Genomic DNA, 26,180 nt, shown 5'->3' with positions numbered 1-26,180 from the left:
GCACCTGTTACTCAGTTCGCAGGTGGTGGTACCCTGCCATCTTACGGTTCGCTGGCTCATTTGCATGAAGTTACCAGCTAAGCTCGGGTAGTATGCTATGTTGTTCCCCGGAGAGTCCTTGTTTATGCTGCTAGAGGCGCTTGTGGTTTAGTGTGGTTTTTTGCCTGCCTGCAGAAATGAATGTTTGTCATATTTCGTAATGTTTAAACAATAATAATAAATGCCACTAAAATATAATTTCCCTTAGCTTGCACCCTACTTTCTACCTATTTTACCCTTTAAGCTATGTCCATATTTATTTGGTTCGTCGAGGAGTACTACGTGCGAAAAATGCAGTCTACCAGTAAGTTTTCAAATTTCCCACTCTTATGTGTTCAACTTCTCTTTCTTCTTTTCCTAGCTTATCAAGGGTTCCCCTGTAGTCCACGCCGTCTTAAGGGTCGGGTGATCTCTATGTTACAGAAAGTTCGTGCGGACTTGCCTAGGGTCTGTTGGTTGCCTGTGGGTTTTTGAGTCTGATGTTGAATTTGTCTTTCAGTGCTACACCGTGGAGGTCTATGTGTTCCGGGTTGCTCCGGGGGATTGGCCTCCCAGTCTGCCGACCGGTCATGTGACCCTGCGAGAGGGACCCTTTTGTGGGCAGCTTTGCCTGCTTACTTTTACTTCTCGACTTCGCCGCCCCGTTGTCCATGTGTATTACTAGCCTATAATTAAAAAAGATAAAAAAAACAGTATCCTATCTAGTGTATGTTATTTGCTTCATGTAAAATGGTTCCTTGGTCTATTGCCCGTCTAGAGGGCGCGCATTTTCTGACAGGTGTCGTTCCAATTGGTAGACCACGCCTTCAGTTAAAGCCTTTCCTAAATCTGATGACTCGTCGAGTTTTACCACTAAGTTCCTTGGGTTTCGATGGTAATTTTCCGATGCCACGCCTTCGGTTTGGGGGTTGTTTTGCCTTAACCCCTCAGTTTCGGTGTCTCGGTGAAGTGCTTTGAGTGCTCTGGAGGTAAAGTAATGCTTTATCAGACTGTATAATATTATTCCTATCACTATTCCACCGATTAGCCATGAAGGGTACCATACAGGGGGTGTTGCGTTTTTTCCCACGCTTTGTCTAAATTTTGCACAATGTCTCTTTCGGAGGTAAGGTTAAAATGTGGCAAATTGGTGGTCCAATTGCTGTTAAGGCATTCCGATAGGTTGTGAAAGGTGCGTAAAAAGGCTTGCTCATTAGATGGTTTTAACACAAATGTTTTTAGGTTCGTCCAGGCTGCTGGCAGTATGTGACCTATAGATACTGAGGTGTCCTCGTTTTTGCATGGAAACCTCTTCTGTATCACTACATCCTTCTCTACTATCAATTGGCATTGGCAGGGTAGGTTTATCTTTAATGCCCCAGGCAGATTTAACAGTTGTTCTCCAAGGGTAGTTGTATCTCTTGGGCATGAGACTGATGTATTGGGTCTAGGGTGAGTGATCAGGAATTCCTCTGAGCCTGTTTCGGAATTGATCATTGGTTTGACTGATGACAATGCATGGGGCAGTGTTCTGCTATGTCCTCCACCGTTGCTCCATGGAATAGCTTTCGTGCACATGAAGGCCCCTGTGTTTGATCTCCTGAGAACCTAGGTAGGTAACACAGTCGGTCTTGATATGGCTTGCATTCGTGCAGTGCTAAACCTGTTATTTCTTTTAGGGTTGTACTACCCTGATTTGTTGCTACTGCCATCATAAGCGGCGCGTGTTTTATTGTGCAGGTCTGACCCTGCCATGCAAATGGGTTTGTGAGGAGCTGGAACAGCTGCCAATCTCTATACCTGGTTACAGTTGGTACTTTGATGTGTACTATCAGCTGTCCCTCGGAAAAAGTACACTCGCTTATAGGTATGCGGAAGTAAGAGGCCAGTTCGGATACCGGTATGGCTAATTCATATTCACTTTTCCTTATTTCATTCCTGATATTTATTAGATCGTTTTTTAATGTCTCTGGCTGGATTAAAGACAGAGGTATCTGTTTCTGTCTACATTCTTGTATGGCCATTTGGCTACGCATCCTCCTGACTATCAGGATGATTCTTGTAGCCGTCCTCAAGTTGGTCTGCATATTAGCCTGTAAAAGCTCTGTTGACAATTCCTTGTTTATTTGCTCCCTTTCCTGTTCCCGTTTGATAAATTGTTCTACCATGTGAATTCTATCTTCTGTGGTTCTAATAGCCAAGTTTGTTTCTTCCTGACAACGTTTCTGTTCCGTTGACTGCGTGCTAATTAGTCTTAAAGTGTCGCTCATGGCGTCGTGTAGCGTGTTTATTTGTGCCTCTAGCCTGCTTTCGTCCATAGTCATTGAGTCCAATTTTTCCTGGGTGGCTACCCCACAACAGTAATTTAACCCGTCTGCGATAAAGCCCAGTGACAGTGTTCTTTTTTGACAATTTGCCCTTTTGGTCGTGGTCCAGTTTGGGTTCCATGCCACTTTATACGTGTCCATTTCCCTGTCTATTGCTTTTTCCAGCTCCTCCAAGTGTTTTCTTGCCCTGCAGTAGATGTTCTGACTGTCTTTTGTGCAAATCCCTGACTGGAGTGCTCTTGGTTCTGGGTCTAATTTAGGTTCTGACCACGGGATTACGTATGTCATGGGGATAGTACCTTCGTAAATGATTGTGTCGGGTAAGGTTTTCCATGTGGCTCCGGCTGTGACTTCTACATGTTGTGCGCCTGATCTGGCCCTGTAATAGTTTTTTTTTATTTTAGCTTTTATGTCAATAGGGGCCCTGGCCGACCTGCGCCAGTTATTGTTCCCCCACCATGTTTTCCTCTTCTGAGCTATCTTCTGACGCGTCCCCCAGCGTCCATTCGTCGTAAAAGGGCAAGATCATCCTAGTAGCAATTTCTCACTTTTACCCACTTTTCTAATTGGGATGAAAATTTTGACCCTGTCGCCTACTTCAAATTCCCCTTCTCTGTGTTTGCCGTCATAAATGCCCTTGTCTTTGTCCTGTTTCTTGTGGATATTATCTACTGCTGTTGCCCTTAGAAGTAGTGCCTTTTCTCTCAATTTATGGGAGTTCAAGTCATCATTACTGTCCAGTAAAGATGCGTCCAGCGGCAGTGTGGGATCTCTAGCAAACACCAGTTGAAATGGACTGAACTGCGTTGTTTCATGTTTTGCTGTGTTGTAAGCAAAGATGACGAAAGGCAAGTATGATCACCAGTCTGTTTGATCAGAGCTGCAGTAGAGTGACAACATGTCAGCCAGTGTTTTTTCAGCCGTTCTGTAAGGCCGTTGCAGGATGGATGGTAGGCAGTTGTAAAGGTACTCCTCATCCCCATGATTTGCTGCAACTCCTGTACTATTTCCGACTGAAAAACTTTTCCTCTATCGCTGAGGATGCTCCTGCTGTATCAGTATTACTTTTTCTAGCAGAAATTTTGCCACGGGACCTGCTTTTCCATTGGGTAGGGCTGCTGTAATGGCATATCTGCTTGCATAATCCGTTACTACTATAATGGTGGTTTTCCCCTGGCTGCTTTTCCTGAATGGCCCCAGTAAGGCTATGCCTATTTGATCAAAAACCCGACCAACTTTTATGGGTTGAAGAAACCCTAGTGGTTTTCTGTTTGTGGGCCCCTTCCTTGCCTGACAATCCCTGCATCCTCTAATGTACCCGCGGACATCTTTAATCATAGAGTCCCAGTAATATTTAGGGACTAATCTGCTTCTCTTAATGCCCTTGGAATTACGAGTGCGTATTCCAATCCATCTTTCGTAGGGGTAGTTTTGAATAAAATGTCGTTTTCTAGTCTATAATTTTTTGCTTTTCTGCGTGTCAGTGCGTTAATACTGCTTTCTTCAGGATTGCGTATTGCAAGTTTCAAGTCCTGTAAATTCTTTTCTTGATCTTGCAAGTACCCCATATTAACTGTTGAGATGGTGAATGTTGGTACCTCGTCTAAGTCTTCTATGATGTACTCATCTGCACTACCCACTGGGTTCCGCGACAGGCAGTTTGCATCCTGATGTTTACTCCCTTTCTTGTACACTACAGTGTAATCGAATTCTGCTAGTTTGAGAGCCCAACGCGCCAACCTCCTTGAGTGATCCTTAATATTGTGAATCCAACATAAAGCGTGCTGCTCGGTCTATAGGGTGTTCTTGTCCGTCGTCGCTCTCCTGTAGTAGAATTGCCCCTATTCCTTCTGTGCAGACGTCTGTATGCATTGTGCAGCCAATGTTGGGGTTGTAATGTTTCAGGACTGGTGCTGAAGGGAGTTTTTCTTTTAGTACTTGAAATGCTTCTTCTTGTTCCCTACCCCAGCAGAATTTGTTCTTTCTTGTTGCCTCATGCAAGGGCCGAGCTAATACTGCGTAATTTTTAATAAACTTTCTATAAAAATTACATAATCCCAAAAAGCTTTGTAATTATTTTGTTTTCTTAGGGGTGGGAAATTGCTTAATTCCAGCTAACTTATCCTCTTCGGGGCTTATTCCTTCACTGCTTACAGAGAATCCTAGAATTCTTATCTTTTGCTGTAAATATTCGCACTTGCTTGGCTTAAGGGTTAAATGGGCTTCTCTCATTTTTTGAAACACTTTTCTTAATTTTGTGATGTGGTCATCTAGGTTTTCTGAGTAGATTATAATGTCATCTAGGTAGATTAGGATGTCTTTCCATTTCATGTGTTTGCATATCTTATCTGCTAATTGTTGGAAAGTTGCCGGTGCGTTGCACAGTCCGAAACTCAACACATTGAATTCGTATGACCCGTGTCCTTGTGCCGTAAATGCCGTGTATTGTTTTGATGACTCTTCGATTGGTATTTGCCAATACCCTAAAAACATATCCAAGGTGGTAAAGTACTTGGCATTTCCCAGATATGTAAGAATGTCGTCGATCTACGGTATTGGGTAGCAAGATTTTTTAGTCATGGGTTTATTGTTCTTTTGTAGTCTACGCAGAATCTGATGGAGCCATCTTTTTTCTTCACCAGTACAACTGGGCTTGCCCAGGGTGAATGGCACGGTCTTATTACGCCACACTCTAACATTTCTTGTATCTGTGCGTCAATGATTTCTCGCTCAGTTTGAGATACTCTGTAAGGGCGGCATTTGACTGGTTTATTATCCGTGACTTCTATTTTGTGCTCTATGAGTTGTGTTTTTCCCATGTACTTAGGCGATTTACAAAAAATGTCCTCATATTCGGTTAGCAAATTTTCCAGCTTCTTTTTGAATTCTTTTTCTGTGATGTGATCTAATTTATGGTCGTCTAGTGTCACTACGTCCTCTTCAGTTTTGTACGTTGTATAGAGGTGGCTTATGTCTTCATTTGTAGCTTCTAACCGTGTTATCATTGTGCCTTTGAAAATTACTCTATTTGTGGCTCCTACGTTTGTCAGATTTACCGTGATTTTTTCTCCGGACTGATCTAAGCTGCACAAGAGGTTATTGCGGACTAACCACCCTTCGTTTGGCACCATGAGTTTTTTGTCGTTTCCTGGGGGCTGAGGTTCAACTTTTACTGTTTTCTTTTCCCCTGGATTAAGGACGCAATCTTCAGACAATCTTATTTTTTCAGCCATGTTTTCTTCGTCTTTTACAAAGTACGGCAGGGCGTCCCATGAGCTGACTTTGCTCAGTTTGTGGGGTTTTGGCCGCGGGTTCTTATCTTTAGAGACCCATAACGTTAGGTTTGTGTCTTTAAACTCTTCGTAGAGTGTATTTTTAATTTCTGTCCAGTCGGTTCTGTTATTTGCGGCAGTCGATCTCGGAATGGCTATGTTAGAGATATCGTTCCGTACTGTCCATACTTTTAATTTAGTGCAGCAGTTTTTGAGTGTCTGGGCGGGCGTGCATTCGCCATTATTTCCTATTATTGCCATCTGTAAGACGTGCCTGTTTCCTTTCTGAAAGCTGGTCGTACTGCCTAAGCTTATTTTGCCTGTCTCTTTTTCCGCTAGGTAATTTCTAATGGCTTTTCCGACTCCTCTGTCTTTGCTTGGCGTTGTGGAGCACGTAAAGGCCCATGCAATGTTGCTCGGCAAGCTGAAAATTGATCCGGGCATTTCTCGGAAAACTTCTCTCCAGCTTCGTATGCTGCTTTCCTGTCTTGGCTCTAATTTAAGATTGTGGGTGCTTTTTATATTGGCAATTGGGTGCAGCTTGTGGGTGCTTTTCATATTCTGTCTTAGTGGTATAATCATGTTTTGTGTCAAGCTGAGCGTGTTCATTATTAAACATATGGAGGACTTCATTTCCCTTAAGAATTCCATCCCTAATATCAAAGGTTGGGGTGGGCCTGTCAATACTGTCGCTTTCACTTTCTTTTTTCTTATTTTGTTGCCCGTAAGTTCAAGAGATGCCCATGTCTCTCCTTGACTAGCTATTCTTTGTCCTCCTGCTGAGAGTAGTAAGGTAGGGTGTTGGCCACACTTGTACACCCCCTCTGTGAGGTGGTGGCTTATTATGTTTAACTCTGCACCTGTGTCGATAATTACTGGTACATAGTAACACCGCGTTGATGTGTAGAATTTTGCAGCACGTTGGGCCCTGAGTGGAGAGGGTGACAGGGCTTAGTTTTGTCACCCCCTGGCGTTTGGGTACTGCTGCCTGCTTCTGCAGACTGCAGCAAAGTGCCCTAGTTTCCCGCAGTAATAGCACGCGGGTTTATTGTCTCTAGTTCTTGTGGAGACTTAGCGCCTTTCTGGCGGGGGCGTGCGCCTTGTATCGTACGTCCTTCTGGGTGGTGGCGGGGTTCTTTCTCGATAGGGGCGGTTTACTTCGTAGCTTTATTGTTGCCTGGGGGCCGAGTTGTACTCGACTTGGCGCTGGGGTCTAAATGCTGGTGGCGGGGTGGTTTCTACAGGAGCGTTGTCTATTGTAATGCACAGCATTTTTATTTCATCCAAGTTTCGAGGGGCCTGGTTGGGAAAATGTGTGAGCCAGTAGTATCTTGCACTAGATTCGTCCCTTAGGCCATTTTGGAAAATTTCTTGGAACTCGTCAAGGTCTACCACTTGTCTGTACTCTTCGTATAGGACCCTTAAGTCGTAAAAATAGTTCTTTGTTGATTCCATGGGCCCTTGTTTCCTTTCCCGCACTTTTGAGAGTAGCCGGTAACTGCTGTTGCCGTCACTAAACTCGTTTCTGAAGGCCTGGCAAATATGATGCCAGTTGCTGTCGGGGTTAGTTTCTTTATATTCCCTGTACCATATGTTTGCAACCCCCTGCAAGAAGGAGTGAAAGTACAGTATCTTTAGGGCATCATTCCAGTTATTAGCTACCGCTGTTCGATCGTAGGTGGCTATGAATACTGGAGCTGAATCCGTACAGGGGTTGAAAGTTGGGGGGCTGATGAACTGTGGTAGTGCGGGCGGTTTTTCTCCCGTTTCCACAGTGGAGATAGTAACGTCTGCCATGGCGTGGGTGCCTGCCACTATTTCCCTTCTACTTTCTGATCTCTCTGATTGTGCTTGTGCTGGCGGGGGTGAGTTATTCTCTCTTATTGTTACTTCGAGTTCGTTTTCAATATCTTCGTTGCTTACTTTCTTTTGAACTAGTGCTGTCTCTTTCTGTTTCACTACAATGAGCGTGATGTATTCAGGTAGACCCTCTGGCTCTTGTCTTCGTGTATCCCCCACACTCGAGCTTCTATGTTTCGGTTCAAACGGGCTGTCTGGCTTTATTGACCTTAGGTTGTATTTCCCTCTATTCATTCCTTTTTTTTTCCCCTTCGCCTTCAGTGGCTTGGGTTGCGAGGGTGTGTCTACCAATATGACGATTAATAGACGGGGATTGAACGGAGCGCCTCCACCATGTCGCGTTTAGGGGTGCGTAGTGAGGGATGGTAGAGAAACAACTCTGGTTACAGGTAAGCCTTATTTATTATAAACGATGTAAACACTTAAGAGGGGTTATTCTTACCCCCAGAATAGAAGGGCCAACACGGCCGTAATTGCCGTTGAGCGCATGAGAGTTCGGGGAGGGTGAGTTTGGTTTTAGCCCTTCAGCTACACCGTAAAGAGGCACGCAAAGGTGTTCTTGTACGATGTGACCAAAAGACCAAGTGAACAACTGACAGGGTTAAGGGTTCTAACGGTCACTTCAAGTTGCGAGAGAACCCTTCTCTTTTCAGCCTGGGATCCTAAGAGGGTAGCGAGCCGACCCACCACTTCAAGTTAGGGAATGTTGCTCGCCGACCAACCCGGAGACCAGTGATTTTAGATGGCCAGCCTTGCTGAATAAATACTCGTCGATTGACCCAGATTCCTACCAGACTTGCTGACATAAACGATTATTCAGTGTATAGTACGATAGGTATGGTGAATGTTAATGTTGGAATCTGCGACAATATGACTGACATTTCCACTCATGTACAAAAAATGCCATATACGTCATCAAAACACGGTTTGCTATCGGCTAATAAGGAAGGAAGAGAGTTTGCTAGCGGATAAAAAAATCGGATAAATTTTGCTGTTGATTTCATCGTTTCCACGGATTTTCACTACACTTCTATTGTTGCAATGTCTCACCTTGAGATTTTTGCTGGCACTGTCAATTTTGATTTTGGTTCGTATTATCTTGGTTATGGCCCGCTTCGGATGGAGTTTTACTGCAGAAAATCAAAAGAACCAGAAAAATGTATTTCTGCCAGTACAAGGCAGTAGCAGTCTTATTATATTATTGATTATATTCATAGAATTGTCTTATCAAATTCCATTCGAGCTCAGATTTTCAACAGGATAGATTTTTCGCTTGTCTTCTCATACTTTCTTTATGGTACAAAACTCGACCTGTTTGGCAAAATCACTCGAAGCTACGCTCTCGTGATTTAGTTACAACACGTCTCGTGCAGTTACACCAAAAAGAAAGTGTTCTAAGACAAGCACAAAAATTATCCGGCTAAATCTGAGCTCTTATGGTATTGCCCCCGATAAATTTTCCTACTTTTTTAACACCCAGTTTCTTTTTCAGAAACATTTTGCGATCTACAATTTCTTCGTGATTGATGATGAAGCAATAACCGAACACTGCAAAAGTTTGACGTGAGTAATTTGTTTTGACCATAATAACGAAGAAAAATTCCACCAACACCAACCAACCTGCAAGTATTCCTGCGAGCGGTGTCACCAACAACTTGACACTATACTAGCAATTGGAATCCACGTCATTGCACGCAATGGACGATGAACCAAAGCCCGACAAGTGCGCAGAGGAGCACCAAAAAGGTCCTCATAGTGAAACTGTTGTATCCCCTCAATTATCCGACGCCACTTGTGACACAGATTGTCTTCAGACTGGAAGAAAATATTATTGCAAGTACTGTAATAAACATTTTCGTTCCCAATCTGCCATCAACGATCATTTGAAAACTGATGTAGAAGGTGAACAATACGGTTGCTATCAATGTGGAGAAGTTTTCTCAAGTAAATTTTTTCTTATACAACACGTTACAAGAGAGAGTAACACCGGAGAAAAACCATATAAATGCAAAGTTTGTGGCAGAAGTTTTGCAAGAATATCTGCTTTAACTGAATGTAAGCGGAGTCACACCGGAGAAAAACCATATAAATGTCCCTTTTGTGACCAAAGTTTCTCGGTCAGACCTTCGCTACTTGAACATATCGCGAGTCACCCCGGAGAAAAACCATATAAATGCAAAGTTTGCCAAGAAGGTTTTTCGGCAAAATCTGATTTAGCTGAACATAAGAAAAGTCACCCCGGTAAAAAACCATATAAATGCAACATTTGTGACAATATTGTTGCGGGAAGATATGCTTTAGCTGAACATAAAATGAGACACATCGGTGTGTCATTTAAATGCGAAGTTTGTCATAAAAGTTTTCCGCGGAAATCTAATTTAACTAGACATATGAAGATTCACACCGGGGAAAAACCACATAAGTGCGACATTTGTGACAAACGTTTCTCGCACAGATCGAGTTTAACTAGACATACCAGGACTCATACCAGATAAAAATCACATACATGCAACGTTTGTGAAAAAAGTTTCTTAAAAAAATCTGTTTTAATTAAAGGATAATAGGATTTACCCTAAAAATTATGGAATTACTGTGACGAAGCATCTACGCAAAAATACAGGGCCTTGCTCAAATGCAAACTTGTGTGTAAGTATGGAAATCTCGAAAACTGTAAGAGATATAGAGTTTGTATAAATATGGAAAAATTAAGCATTTTTGAACTTCATATTATGTTGTCTTAAATATTGAACCATGTCTGTCACTTTTGGAACTCGTTCTGGAGAAATCCGAAAAAAACCGAAATTTTAAAAAATAGTATGTATTTTATTTTTTATTTATTTAATAAAATAACTGAAAATTAATGACGCTTTATCATTGCCACTTTTTTCCACAACAATGTGGTTTTATTTCTGCAAATTCAGAAATTGCGACGTTGTGGAACAGGAAAAGTGGTAATGGTAAAGTTTCGTTTAAAATCAGTTATCTGATTAACAAATACATAATTTAAAAAATCAAAACTAATTACCATTATTTCGTTTTTTGTTTGGATATTCCCGAAAGTGATCCCAGATACAATAATAGGAATTTTTGAAAGTTTAAAACGGCACATTATTAAATACCATTTTGCCATAATTTACCCAACCTCTTACTGTTTTCGAGATTTGCATACTCTATCAAGAATTTGTGGCACCCTGTATAACTTACGTCAGCATGCCATATTGATAATAAAACAGAGATTTTAATAACATTGTCAGTGAATATTGAGGCTTATTAATTTTGTAAAGCGATTTTCATCCAACAACAAAAACTTCTTTACTCCTTAACTTTTGACAAATACTTTTCATGGGAATAATAAATTAAGACTTTGGTCTGCGTGAACCTTTCATTAGTGAAGTTAACGGAATGCATTGCTCTACTTTCTGGGATATATAACCCTTACTGTAGAAACACAAAGTCTAAATGCTACGGTTATTTGCTAAAAATACTGTTGATAAATAAAAAACTCTGATGCAATAATTTTTGCTTTACTTCTCTCACAGCAGCCAAACGGATAAAAGAACCTCCGGAATATCGTTCAAAAATGGATATTAAAGCAGCCACAAACTGCTGACTTTTTTTGCCTAAAGCCATGGTCATCAACATAACCACAACACTCACTCTTGAAACACCACAATAATAATAACTTAATATTGTCACGTTAAGGGGTAGCTCAGAGGGAAGAATACTCGGTCCATAGATAACTCGCTTTATTGTACTAAAACATACAGAGGGCGTGGAGGGCACACGCTCTATCGGGGATGAATGAACCCTAGACTCTTATCCTATTAACACGGATGTGACATCTCCCCCTTCCAAGAAGTGTTCGCCTCGAACACTAAAAGCAAAACTTATACCTAAAGTCTACATATGCCAACTTTAACCTTAAATGCTATAGGGTGAAGGACTGTGGTGAAACAAGTCTATTTGTTCACCAGATTACAATATGTTAGCTTAATATAGTCCTATTATTTATTTAAAACATCACAAATTTTACATTGGGCTACCTTTCAACCTTGCTGTTGCGTCTATCGTATGGCCTTCCTTATTAAGCAAAATTCACGTAAATTGCTCATTGTACTCTTCTTTGGCACCATCATCTAAGTGGAAACGCTTCACCTAGGCTTCATCTCATCATAGTGCCTTCTCTTGGCACTGTATTCTCTAAGCGGCAAACTTCATCACTTAGCTTCACTTCTTCATACTGTGTCTATTTGCGTGCTCCTTTAGCACACCTATCATTGGACATGTTTATTTCTTCCTAATTAACATGAGCCCATTTGGAGATGCTTCTTCAGCTCGACTTATTAAAGACTGCGGGTGCACGTAGAACCGTCGTGGCGGGACCCATCTGAAGATGTCGGCTTCTCCAATACATAAGGCTAATTCGCTTTTCAACAAGGCTGTAGCAGTTGATCGATAGACGGAACATGATTGTCAGGTGGACCCTAAAAAAAAGTAAAATAATGTCACGAATGGAAAATCCATTAATTCAAAAGATGGACTTATTGACTTAAAAACATAAGAATATTCGAGGATTGCGAAATATTAAGCGCACGAGGCAAGGTCGCACCATGATGCACTGAGTGCATCATATCGGTGATGAGTCACCACCACCTGCTTTGCAGGAATATGAAAAACAGGCGACGAACAATAACAAACTACGTCAGCCGATGAATCGAGTATAAAACACGCCGATTGCAGCAGTGTAGGAAGAGTGTGAACCAATCGACAGTAGTGCGACCAGCTGAACCAGGAAGTCGAGATGTCGACTCTCCTCGGAAAAGAAGATCAAGTTAAGTAGTCCATTCTCCAAAATTGTTCCAACACGAAAGTGACCAAGCCAGCCGCCAGAAAAGTCCTTAGCTTATGAATTCATGTAAGTACAATTGTTAAATTGTCAACTTTTAGTGTGTTTATGGCTGTATTGTACCGATCCATTTATAAATGTTTGGTTAATAGATTTAAGTGTCTAATAGAAAACTCAGTGTTTGATTCCATCCTTAAAACTGAGATCCCGGCGCGACGTTTAACGTCGTGAGTCAGTTTAATTGATGAACCCAGAAGGGCTCATAAATTAAACGTGACAATAAGATTCCAATTATTACTTTGGTTACCTTTCATCTCTTTAAAACATAAATAAAACCATTATGTATACCAGTACAATTTGTTGTTGTAACCTAAAACTTCATAATTGCACGAATTTGCTAGGTCATCACATACCTACACCTAGGCCAGGGACCGCGACACTGGCCTAGAACTCAAGTCACTGATTGTTAAATTAATTATGTATGTACACGCTTACTTTACAAAAACCTAATTACCCATGATTATTTAATTTTTTTTTTAGGCGTCCTACAGGCCCGACGTCCGACATTGCCCTACTCAGTTCAAGCAACTGTGGACCTGCAGGCTAGCTCTTCAAAACTCACTTGTTTCTTCATGTCGCTATGTCTCTCCTCTTTTTGTGTTATCACTTTTTCCTTTTGAGGTATCTTTCGACGTACTCCTGGTACCTTTTTGGCCCTTGTCATAGCGTATCTTCTACACTCGAGCTTCTGTACCCTTTTTCTCTGTGCTCTTATTTAGCGTGAGTCTGCGAGGAAGTGTCTGCCAATGTGAGAATTAGCAGACGGGGATACAACGAGGCGCCTCCACCATGACACGTTAAAGGGGTAGCCTAGAAGGAAGAATACTCGGTCCATAGATAACTCGCTTTATTGTACTAAAACATACAGAGGGCGTGGAGGGCGAACGCTTTAGCGGGAAATGAATGAACCCTAGACTTTTGTCCGAGGGCATTCACCGAGCCCCTAAAGACGTTGTGGTACTAGCAAAGGGAGGTAAGTAGGTACGGCAACTCTTGCTGCACGCCCACACTATTTCCTTTGCTATGGCTGATACTCAGGTGTGGCACTTGGTCACCTAATGCTCTACGTTTCGTTACACAAGAGGCGTACCCAGACTAACCCACAGATCAGTCAGTGACCTCCCTTTGGGAAGACCCCAGAGTTCGGTGATTTAGTTGAGCTACGCTGCATTTTTTTACATTCGTCAGCGACCTTATTATGCTAACCTTGCTGACTATGCTGGTTACTGGGTGTGCACCGTAACTATTAACACGGGAGTGACAATATTATTATGTATACAGACACTCATTAACGCACTAATTAACTATTAACTACTCCAATAAATAATCCCTAGTAAGATATAATATTCTTAAGATGTTAAAAGTTGTCAATCAAGTCATCACATCAAAAACAAAAACAGCAAACTGGCACTGGCTAAATTGATATTGTCACGAAGGAAATAAATCAAATATTTCACTGGAACGGAAACATTAAAAAATGTGGAATTTATATTACTTGAGCGGAAACATTAAAATTGTGGAATGCGGTCAGAGTGCAACTGCACTTATGATGCAATTGCTGAGTTGCGAAATATGCGGAATATTTCCAAGTACCGAGGGTCGAAAAGTCGTCACGAGTTGTCGGCTAGAGGAGACCAGGTCTGGGAATTTTTGATTGGTGGAACCAGTGTCTGGAATGCTATAAAAAGGAAGTTATACCCTAGAGAGGAGTTCATTCCAGTCAGTCCAGTTTTGCTGTGCACCACGTCGGAGAAGGCAGTACCTAGCCAGAAGATTCCGCTCACGCCACAGAATGTAGTCGTCCTGAATTCTGCAACCCGCACCGGGTTTACAAATTAATTAAATGGTAAACCGTATCTTAAACTATAATAAATCGCGAGTGCCAAACCCTCCAGGAAGCTGCCCTCATAATTGTTTAACAAATGTAAGTATAGATTTATTATTGTAATATTTTGTGCATGTAAAAGGTATTGTTTAAAGTGTTACTTTGGGAATTATGTTTGAAGGTTTTATTCCGATTCACTAAGTTGATAAACCAACCATTTTGTTAATTAGTTTTAAATGTTATTTAGTTATTAAATTATATTTTCCTACCAAGTGGTTTGATTCTACCTCTGAAACAAGATCTCGGTAAAGGCGTTTATTAAAGTAATAAACGCACGTCTCGTTTAACTTGTTGGGCCAAAAGGGCTTTACAATTTAAACATGACAATATCGAAAAGGTCATGTTTGTATCAGATCTGCGCTCGTTCAGTAAGCGCGTAACGGATAAGTAGGCAATTGCCACCGGATAAACTGATATTGATTCACAAACAAATAGACCAATCACAGACAGTTTTCAGAGTGCGATATGAAATAGACCAATTACAGACACTTCCCAGCGTGCGTAATGAAATTGAGCAACTGCAGCTCATATTTAATCAGCGAAGGTGGCCGCGCTATTTATTAATTGTCAAAATATGTCAAATTTGATTAAGTATTTAGTTTTGAGTTTTTCATGTTTGGCCATATAATCTTTTGAGACAATACCTTATCTAATACTTCTTAATCTTCATTATATTAAATCTACATGATTTAGGCTTGTCCTTTAATTATATTATAATTAAGTGTTTTTTATTTATGTTTTATTATGTATATGTGTTATAACAATCATATAAATTGAGTCAGTTCATGTATTAAGCTAATTTTTGTGAGCTAAATTGTGATATGTATTCTACACCCTCAGTGTAACCACTATGTAAACAGGAATAATAAAAATTTTAGAGTCCTGAGGATGACCACCAACAGTGGTCGAAACGTCGACTCGTGGTAGACAATAAACGTCTGCTTTTTTCTGGCCTAATCCAACCATTACCACTTAAGAAAAAATACCTTACAGAGGCTACTACCAACCAACTACACAAAAAACAAAACAAATTTGGAGATTTTACGACAACGGATACATTCCTCAACAATATGGGATTCCTTAACAACATCAAATCAAATTTTGGATCGCAAACCTACAATAATTTGAACACCTGGATTAACATCAACAGAAAATTGGCTCACTTTCGAAACCATAAAAAATTTTTGTTACAGTGCAGGCAGAGACAGGTAACACCGAAACATTTGTTGAATAGTGTCACGTGTGTTCAGTATCTATTAGTGGACGAAAATCCCTTTAAGTCGCGATGTGCAAATCTTTTAAAATCTTTTCAAGCTAAATGCTTAAACTTAGAGATATCATTCACTCACTGGAAAATAAAACATTTAGAGCGAGAACAGACTAGGTGCATCACAGAAACTAAGAATGTGCTGCCAAGCGACATATTTTCGACCTTTTCGTTATCACAAGACACATGTTACAAAAAGATATTTAATAAAATAAAACGCTCTCAAACTCAAAAACTAAAGTCCTTAATTAACACTCAAATCAAATTTAATTCTAGTGTAAAAACGAATGAAAAAGATAAGTGGTTTGTTAACATTACAAATGAAATTATTCCGTCGAATGTTCAGGACATACTCTCACTAGGAGAAAAATTCAACTTACCTTACCAAAAAAAATCGCTACCTATCGATCAAATGATAATAGACGTTGAATACATTATAGAAAGCTGTACTGAGGAAATTCAAGTTCAAAAAAGAAACAAATTTGTCAACACGCTTACGAACCATCTTAACAAGCTAAGTAATTCAAGACATCTTAACACTCAAACTTTTCTACTCAACAAATCAGTTAAAGATACCAAAACGTTTTTAAAACAAAACTCAGAGATCATTATTGTCCGAGCTGATAAAGGCAATGCGACAGTCGCAATGACAAGGTCAGATTATTTAAGAAAAAGCTACACACTTTTAGCAGACACAGAGACGTACAAATTAATTACCAAAGATCCTACACAAACCATACAAAACAAACTTAATAAAACTATTGAATCTTACATTAAATTATCGATCCTCACAAAAGAAACAGGCTTAAAACTTAAATGCTCTAATGGGGTATTTCCAAAAATGTACTTTCAACCAAAGATCCACAAAGACGATGTTCCATTAAGACCTATTGTCAGTTATGTCGGTTCGCCGCTCTATAATTTAAGCAAATATCTGGCTACATTATTAAAACATGCTTATGTGATTGATGACACCCACACAAGGAACTCGTTTGAATTTGTAACATTTATTCAAAACTTTAAAGTTCCCGACAACTACGTTCTACTCTCACTAGACGTTATCTCCCTATTTACCAATATTCCAACCGATCTTACCACTGATATAATCAAAGAAAAATGGCATCTGATACAAGATAACACAAAATTATCTAAAGAACAATTTTTGGAACTACTGAACTTTACATTTAAAAATAGCTACTTCAACTTTGAAAACAAGTTTTACAACCAGATCTATGGTCTAGGTATGGGCAACTGTCTGTCTCCTATCTGTTCAGACATAGTTATGGCGAAACTACAAGAAAATTGCATAAAAAAGTTACCATTTCAGCTGCCCTTTTTCAAAAGGTATGTTGATGACATCATTACTTGTGCGCCTTTAGACCAATTACAAACGTTGCTAGAAACCTTCAATGCCTTCCATCCAAAGCTCCAATTTACAATAGAAAAAGAGAAAAACAACTCCATTCCATTTTTAGACATTTTACTAATTAGAACAGATAACACTATTATTACAGATTGGTATCATAAACCAACCTTTTCAGAAAGGTTTTTAAATTTCCATTCACAACACCCTTTCCAACATAAAGCTAATATAATAAAAAACCTACAAAATAGAGCAATTAAACTTTCCCATCCAAACTTTCACACAAAGAATTTAGAGAGTATTAAAATCTACTTAACTAAAAATTCATATCCTCAAAAATTAATAAATAAATTACTTAGGAAACAAACTACCAATAACTCAAGTGATCATTCCATTTGTAAATATTATAAAATACCATACATTAAAGGTCTCTCAGAAACTGTTTCTAGGTTGCTTGAATCAGACACTGTAAAAATCGCGTACAAACCTGAAAATACGTTAAAAAAATATTTTACACAGCTTAAAACTAAAACACCAATAGATTATCAAAGTAATGTGATTTATAAAATTCCGTGTCAAAATTGTAACTGTTGCTACATTGGCCAAACAGGTCGGTATTTACGAACACGGTTATTAGAACATCAAAGAAGTGTGCGACCTCAAAACCTCTTACAGTCAAAACAAAAGACCGCTTTGGCAGAACACTCAGAAACGCTCGCTCATACATTTGATTTTACAAACACAAAGATTATTGGAAAACAAAAAAATTTAAAAAAGAGATTGATACATGAAATGATTGCTATAAAAAAGGAGAGACATCATGTTAATAAAAAACAAGATATTGAAGGTTTAAATTCTTGCTATTTTAATATATTTCTTAAACATAAAACAATGATTTCCAATCAATGTCGACATCCACCTTAATCTAAGTTTACAGCTATGAAGGAGTAAATAAACACATTCCATTGACATGCAAAAATCCGGCATGCTGAGGTGATAAATAGGCAGTTAGACTCGAAGAAACATCGAAATAACCGAGTTAAATTGTGTTCAGAGCGTACAAGAAGTGAATCCCACTACACATTGCAAGCACGCTGATTACTGTAAAACAAAATAAATAGTACAGAATTGAATCTAGAACAAATAGTTCAATTTATAAATGTGTGCAATGATGGAGTTACATGTGTCCTACATTTTGAAGACCCTTACTAAGGCGTTTTAAACTACACGTAAGTTTTTGGTGTTGCCTGTCCCTGGTTTGTTCCTTTCTTTGTTTTTGTACTAAATCTACATGATTTAGGCTTGTCCTTTAATTATATTATAATTAAGTGTTTTTTATTTATGTTTTATTATGTATATGTGTTATAACAATCATATAAATTGAGTCAGTTCATGTATTAAGCTAATTTTTGTGAGCTAAATTGTGATATGTATTCTACACCCTCAGTGTAACCACTATGTAAACAGGAATAATAAAAATTTTAGAGTCCTGAGGATGACCACCAACAGTGGTCGAAACGTCGACTCGTGGTAGACAATAAACGTCTGCTTTTTTCTGGCCTAATCCAACCATTACCACTTAAAAAAAAAAAATTAAAAATAATGACTGAAACTCCCATTGAAAGTGATTTTATTGAGTCATTTATTGGTACACCGCCTAGCATTCGGGCAACGGCTGAAGAGACCTATATCTCCCTGTTGCCAGAAAAGTCCAAAGGAAAATATGAGCTAGCTTATCAAAAGTTTATGGATTGGTCCTAGCAAAACACTATCACAACCATATCTGAAAACGTAATGACTCCCTATACGAAAAAATTATCAAAAGAAATGAAACCTTCTACATTATGGACAACATATTCAATTGAAATACAAAAGTTATCCGGGCTTATAAGCCGTGGTCCAATGAAATTTCTTCCTGACGTTTCGTCCACATCTGCGCCGGACATTATCAAAGGCGATGATGTAACGGTCGAAGTGTTCTTCCGTACCTCTCGACGATGACTGACAGTTGGTTCAGTGATCAGAGTTCATTATTTTCCAAATATGGCGGATGATGCGGTTCCAGGCCCATCGGGGGTGAAAAGGCTTAAATATTCCTCAAATAAAGTGCAAACTTTGACTGTTGTTTGACTGCAAATATGGCATCAAAAGCGTCCTTTAATGTAGGTACAGGAAATAGCTGAGTCTATTAACAAAAATTATCCGCAGCTGACTTTCACTGAATTACAAGAAATGAAGTCAGAAAATGTTGTGATAACTGGCATTTGCTCTTCTTTACTGAAAGGCGTTGATAAGAAAAAAACTGCTTTACATTAAATAGTTATTTGTATACCTAGGCTGGGAAATGGTATTTTTTCGGCCGAAAGAAAGTTTGGCGTCCGAGGACAACAATCTTGAGGACGAAAAAATTATTTCACGGCCGACCTGTTCTGGTAACCCATCGAAATTGGTTACTTTGACTACACGCTCGAATACCGCAATAATTTCGCCTTTGTTGATTTTGACGTCGTGTAGAAAAATGTTTGCAACTCTTATTGGGACTTCACTTCCTCCATTTACAAGTGATTTCCCAATGAGGCATCTTCCTGGTCGGTCCGGGTTTCGTACAAGTCCAACACAGCTCCCAGAATTCTGCTCAAATTGTCCAATGATTATTTGCTCGGAATTGCCGCTTATTTTTACTGTCTGAGATGCCAAAACATTAATGGGTGACTTGGTTGACAGGATGAACTCTTCACCTCCAAACCTTAGGATATTTTTAGGATATTTTGCTCGTGATCAAAAGAAAATCCATGTTGACGAATCATGTCCATTCCCAGAATAAATTCATCTTCCCAAGGCAAATCTTGACTGTTATTTCTCCTAAAACCTCAGCCGATTCTCCAGTCACAGTGCGCAGGAGAATACTTCTTTGTAAAGGCTTAATTTGACTTTTATCCACAAGGTTTGACCGGATCAAAGATACTCAGGCACCGGTGTCCAAAGTAAAAGTAACGTTCATCTGCATCCACCTTTCCATCTACGTTCAGGCTTCCGATTGATCTACCCAACCGATGGAGATAATTCTGGGGGCTTTGTCTTCGCTAGTCAACATTCGCTCCGTAATGTTGACTAGTGGGTGTTTTCCTGGTCCCTCCTGGATGGTTGTACGTCCCTCGTTGAAGAGCGGGACGGTATCCTTACTCGACGATCTCGCTTAATGTGTCCCGTACGTCCGCATCGATAACACTCCACTATCGTGATGGGGCGTGATCGTTCTAACTGTGTGGACTGACCATTTCCTAATGCTGCCATTTGTTGCACTAATTGGCCGATCATTGATTTAATTTCATTTATTGATGTAGCAACATGATCGGCTGGCGGTACTCTCTCCTCTTGAATAGTCACGTCCCTGATCTTTGGCTTTAAGTCATTGCACGCAGCTTCTACTTCCACCGCTCGAACCAGTAATTCGCTACTGTTGCTGCCTTTAAACATCTTCAGCATTTTCTGTACCTCCGGATCTCGAATCCCTTCTACAAAATACTGTGCCACAAATTCTTCTTGGATTTCATCCGAGACGGCTGGGTAAGCCAGATGCACAAGGCGACCGAATTTCGACTTCAAACTCTTGTAAATTTTCACCGGTTTTCTGCTGCCTTGCCTTTAATTGTGTTTGATACACTCCTTTCCTACGCTGATCCCCATACCGTGGTTCTAATGCAGCTACTAATGCTTCATAGTTGCTTTGTTGGGCGATAGGCAGAGTCTGTAACAGCTCCAATGCAGGTCCTCGTAATGCCACCACCAGTGCTACAGCCATTTCCTCGTTACTCCATCCATTTGCATTTGCAGCGGCCTCAAATTGGAGTTGGTACGTTGCCCATGAAGTTTGACCGTCGTATGTGGGAGGCTTGATCTTGTTGACCCCGTTTCCGGTGATCACTGTAGAGCTGGCACCTCTGCCAATTTAACTCAACAACAAATAAATTTATTTACACTTCAAAAGACTCTGTACAATAATTAATTCAGCTACTAAAAACACTACTACAATTCCACAATTATTCTACTATTTAAACTTTACCGCGTTCCCAAATCCACTACTAGTCCACCGTCGAGACCGCTTCTTTTATATTCGGCAAACCACGTTCTACAATGACCGCAAATCGTCGAACATCGAAGATGCTTCTCGGTGTATCGCTTTCTAACTGTGGCCTAATCGAATCGAGTGCTCGTTCAGTAAGTATCGAGCATAGTAGGCCCAAACCGTAACAATATAATATGCCACATCACCGTAATTAGAAAAAATAGCCCATTTCAAAAATGCAAAAATTCATTATGGCGTCCATAAGAAAAATCAAAGTTTATGATGGTAACTAAAAACCGATATGTCGGAACTGAAATTTGATATTATCATGTTGTAGAGGAGGAAAAGTGACAATTTAAACTTCCTTGTATCTCTTCAAATAACCGAGTTCCCCATGGTGAGGCTCGTAAAACGGGCACCCTCTATATTATACCTAGAAAAGGATAATGGGTAAAATTCTAAAGAAAGAAATATCTAAATAATATCTATTTAATTATAGTGCTGTTTCCAAATGCAATATTGGTAGCATATACAAATTACCGAACTCTTCCCCAGAGGGAGATCACTGACTTATCTCTGGGTTAGTCTGGGTACGCCTATTGTGCAACGCAACGTGAAGCAGTAGGTAACCAAGTGCCACACCCGAGTATCAGCCCTAGCAAAGGAAATAGTGTGGGCGTGCAGCACGTACAGCAAGTTGACGCACCTACTTACCTCCCTTTGCTAGAACGATAACGTCTTTACGAGTCTAGGGTTCATTCATCCCCGATAAAGCGTCGCCCTCCGTGAACCTCCCTTCAACTCTGACGATTTCCCCACATCACGCTCTTCGCCATCTTGGCGATCTGGGAATAATTATTATACATGTTGTTTCATCTACTTAACTAAAGTGGGTTACCTGTGGAAACGTGAGTTTTTCTTCCTCTGGGCTACCCTTTAACGTGACAGTATGACCAAGTAAGTTGTATTTATTTTATGTCCTGTTAATTAATGTTTTGATAACACTTTTTCGTAGAAGAACACATAACTCTGGAAATCATTTATGAACAGTTAAGGAGTAAAGACATTTTTGTTAGCGGATTAAAATCATTATCTAAAGTGCTTCACAAAATTGGATTTAAGTGGTTAAGAGATTGCCCCCGCAGAGGATTAATGGAACTTTCTGATATAGCTTTTAAAATAATTCAATTCTTACGCAGGTATGTAGAAATAAAGCAACAAAATGTCTATCAATTTGTTTTTACAGATGATGGATATTCCAAAATGGGACCCTAGGCCATTCCTGGTAGGATAAAAGCAAACATAGTGTGAGGAGCACCAGAGTAGATGGCAAAAGGTTAGCTAGAAGCAAAACCCTTCAAGTCAAAATTAAACTAAATTTTTTTTTTAGAAAATGCTTATCTTTTCGTTTTTCATTTTGCATGATAATACTAATCTTGATGCTTTTTGTCAGAATCCCATTTGGAAATTATGATTTATGTATTAGATGTTGAAACTAATGCTACTGGAACATTTAGATTCATTATTCTTCCTGCAGGTAATGAAAATGGATTTATTCCGGGTGCTGAGCTCATATTTGCTTCAAAGAGCCAGTCTGACGATTATCATGGTGAGATGAACCATGAAAATGTTCTAAAATGGTTTCAAGAACAATTGATTCCAAGTTTAACCCAGCCTTCCGCTATTGTTTTGGATAATGCACCCTACCACATCAAAAAAATTCCAAACAGCAGTTTGAATAAAGCAAGTAGTATTCAGGAATGGTTAAGAAGTGAGTTGAAGGTCAACTTTAACCCAGATGCCTTTAAAAATGAATTATTAGGACTGGTAAAGCGGTGAGATGTTGATAACCATTCATTCACCTGTTCAGTTGTTTAAATTAAGTAGTTATAGGAAACAACCTCAGAAGCTATACCTTATTGACCAGATAGCATAGCAACATGGCCATACGATTCTTCGTTTACCCCCATATCACTGCACATTCAATGCAGTTGAGCTGATATGGGGAGTGTCCAAAAACTGCTATAATATGCATATTGGCAGGGATGGCAGGTAAAATTTGTCTAAAGTCTCTATGACTAGTTTTACCAGCTCCGATGTTTCAGATCTATTGATATATGGAAGGAAGCTTTAACAACCGTGACATCAGCCGTATGGAAAAATAGTATTCGTCATACAGATGAAGAAATTATGAAATGGTACAATAGAGAGCAGGTTATGGACCGAGAAGAAATTCAGTCACTGATTATCTGTGTAGACCAACAGGATGATTCATTCAAGCAGTGAGGATAATTTTTCAGATTAATGTAACATTTGTTTTTTTATGTTTTTCGGTAAATTACACATGTATTTTAAAAATGTACGAGTTAAAATTTGCGTAAGAAAAAAAGAACAGATTTTTTTTGTTACTTACATCTACATAACTTTGATTGTTGGGATGATAATTGAGATGACACTGATTTAAAGAGAGACGCACTTGAAAAAAATTCAAACTAAAATAATTAGATATTAGATCTGCTCGTTAACATATTACTATATTGTACATTCAAGTTAAAATATTTATGTAATTATTACTTATTTGCAATTATTCAGATTTTTAAACCAATTATAAATAGTATAATAATTGTCAGTTCTAAGGTAATAACTTTTTATTAAAATATGAAATTGAAATAATTTCTTTGATTTTGCTTTTAGAGGCACAAGATAGTTTTAGCAATTTTCAAAAGGATTAGAAAATAAACCTGAATATTGACAAATAATGTTATTCAAAATTCTCTGTTCAAAAACTGCGTCAACGTCTAGAGAAGTAAATAGAAACAAAATTTATGTAAAATTTGGGTTTTAATAAAAAACCTGCTAGGAAATCCCCCTTACACAAATTTTTAGTAATTTATATCAAAAGACTTTGATGATATGATAAAAAATCAAGAACAAAATTTTACACCCTGTTTCTTTCTTAATATTTACTTTCGGTATAAGACAATTCAGCTAAATCGTATTATTTTGATATCAGAAATGTACTGCATCTCTATGTCTACAATAACAGTTAATCAGAATTAGTCATGATAACCCCTTTTAATTGGAATGCAAAGTATATAAAAATTAAAACAGTTTTTATGAAACAGGTTAAACGTCGAAATATAAACACCTAAAGTTAAAGCAAATATTGTATGCCTATACTGACTGAAATTTTTTGCTTTGTGCATTCTACCACTTGGGCCTCAGATGTTAATCTAATTTAGTTTATTTAGTGTCAACTTAGCCAACTGATAATATACATTGTGTTGTTCGGACAAATGTAGTGTTTAACGTGTTTATGTTGTATTATTTTAATTATACATAGTGTTGTTGGAGTTAATGTGACGTATATGTATATTGCTTGGTGAAAGCAGAGACCATCCATTGTAGAATTAGATATTGTAAGGTAAATTAGTTAAGAAAATTAAGATAAGGAAATTTTTTTTTCAGCGCCTGAAGAAGTCAGAATTAATATCAATTTATTTAATAGAGGCATTTATTTTAATGACCCATATAAGTCAATCACACAGTATTTTGAAAATCACGTTTCTATTATCTTAGAAATTAGGAAATAATTTTGAACAAATTTTTTCAGATATCGTATATATTATTTTCTTAGTTTTTTTGTCTTTTTTTTTAAAAACAGTATTAAAGAGAAACTCAAACACACATGTGAAATAAAATCGTCTGAATGTGCACTACATAACCGATAAAGATGATGTTCCATTAAAAATAATCTCAGTTTGATCTGCCATATTTTTTTGAGACTTCCTTTATATACCTAATAGGCGGTGCTCAAATTTTTTGGATGTATTTTCAATTTTATTTTCTAAATCAAAACTAAGGTAAAGAGAATAGTGAGATGAGAATATCTTAATTACTGCTGTTATTACTGCTTTTCTACAGAGTTGGGATGAAATTGTTTCTCTTTAGAGACTTTCAATCACTTCATTTCACCTATAATATTATCCTATCTTATACCTTTACTAACTCCACTATTATCCAAACCAAACAAACCTTATGTTAGTGAGACAAAGTGGTTTTTAGCATAGCGTATGGTAAAAGGTTCACCCACTCACACTCAATCTGTAGAACAATCACTGTTTATGTGGTAAGACCAGTTTTCTTTGCCACCTATTGTACCTAAGCTTTTCACTTGCAGATAATGTAGGTATACTGTATCTTGAACTGTGAATAAATAATTAATACAAACGTTCAGTGTACAAAGTTTTATTTAGAACAATTGAGTGTGTGGAAAAAAGATTACAATTATAAAATAAACAAATTTGCTTCAATACCTAATTGGTAAACGTGGATCTACATGTCACTAAAGATCCTGATGCACATTTTTGTTAATAAACCTAGAATAGGACAGCTCATGAAGCTCAATTAAAAAGTCGGTTTTTCGATTATACCTTCCCATATTCAAACACTTTTGGCACCCTACTGATAATTTGACTGTGCAAGTCCATATTCTGTTCCTAGAAGGGGTTTTCCAGAGGTTTAATTTTATAGCCAGTTTGATTAAAATTCTTCACACGTCATAGTCCGATCAAATTATGAGATTTAAGTCAGATATCAACACTGAATCACTTTAAGCTTCAATGATGAAGACCCTCACTGATGATAGTCCATGAAGTTAAGCACATTGAGGCTAAAACACTTTTGAAAGAAGTATTTGGCCTCTTTGTGGTTGAACCTGTACAGTAAGACCACTTTGACTTCAAAGGTCTGACAGCCCTTAATTGTCCACTGTTTTCGTCACTTTAAATCGTTTAAAGTGTTATGAATAGAGTACGGATTTCTAGAAATTTTGCTATTTGTAAATAATAAAAGCAACCAACCATTCACATCTAATTTGTGAACGATTTATGCTAAAACACGTCATTTGTCAGATATTTCTAATGCTTTTTTTGCTTTTATTTTCTTTTTGTGCTTATTTACTGCTATTTTTGTATGGTTTAACTAGTTTTTTACAAAACAAGCTTTTCAAGTTTTTAAAAATAAACCAAACATTAGTTTGGTTTATTTTACTGCTTTGACAAAAAATTGCTATATTGAGATATTGAAAGCTTCTGAACGACAAAAATATGTTGCAAAATGTAAATATCAATTTACAAATTTAAACGGACAAAAAAATTTCCAAATGCTCCTGAAGTAGTCTAAAAACATGCGAAAACATTCCAAAACACTATAGA

The 26,180-nt window shown here is 38.5% G+C and overlaps 1 protein-coding gene across 5 annotated transcripts in view; it reads left to right on the top strand.

Moving 5' to 3' along the window:
* Nucleotides 1-26,180, top strand: part of LOC145729584 (uncharacterized) — a 43,747-nt gene that overhangs the window by 5,103 nt on the left and 12,464 nt on the right. Inside the window, exons 2-6 of one of the 5 annotated variants that reach the window (XR_014178415.1) lie at nucleotides 8,970-10,123; nucleotides 22,211-22,300; nucleotides 22,502-22,799; nucleotides 22,858-23,016; nucleotides 23,070-24,383. Coding sequence is in view for 3 of the 5 variants with exons in the window: in XM_081980402.1 (XP_081836528.1) it covers nucleotides 22,291-22,300; nucleotides 22,502-22,799; nucleotides 22,852-22,900 (357 nt within the window). In the remaining 2 variants the exon portion in view is untranslated. Of the gene's footprint in view, nucleotides 1-8,969; nucleotides 12,393-12,724; nucleotides 14,441-22,210; nucleotides 22,301-22,501; nucleotides 22,800-22,851; nucleotides 23,017-23,069; nucleotides 24,384-26,180 lie in introns of those variants that run through there. The other 4 variants (XM_081980402.1, XM_081980403.1, XM_081980401.1 and 1 more) reach the window with 4 other exon arrangements.

This window comes from Ips typographus, linkage group LG5 (assembly GCF_016097725.1).
Source record: "Ips typographus isolate SLU linkage group LG5, UJ_Ityp_2.0, whole genome shotgun sequence".
Taxonomy (NCBI): domain Eukaryota; kingdom Metazoa; phylum Arthropoda; class Insecta; order Coleoptera; family Curculionidae; genus Ips; species Ips typographus.
This window is presented reverse-complemented; position numbering and strand designations above follow the sequence as displayed.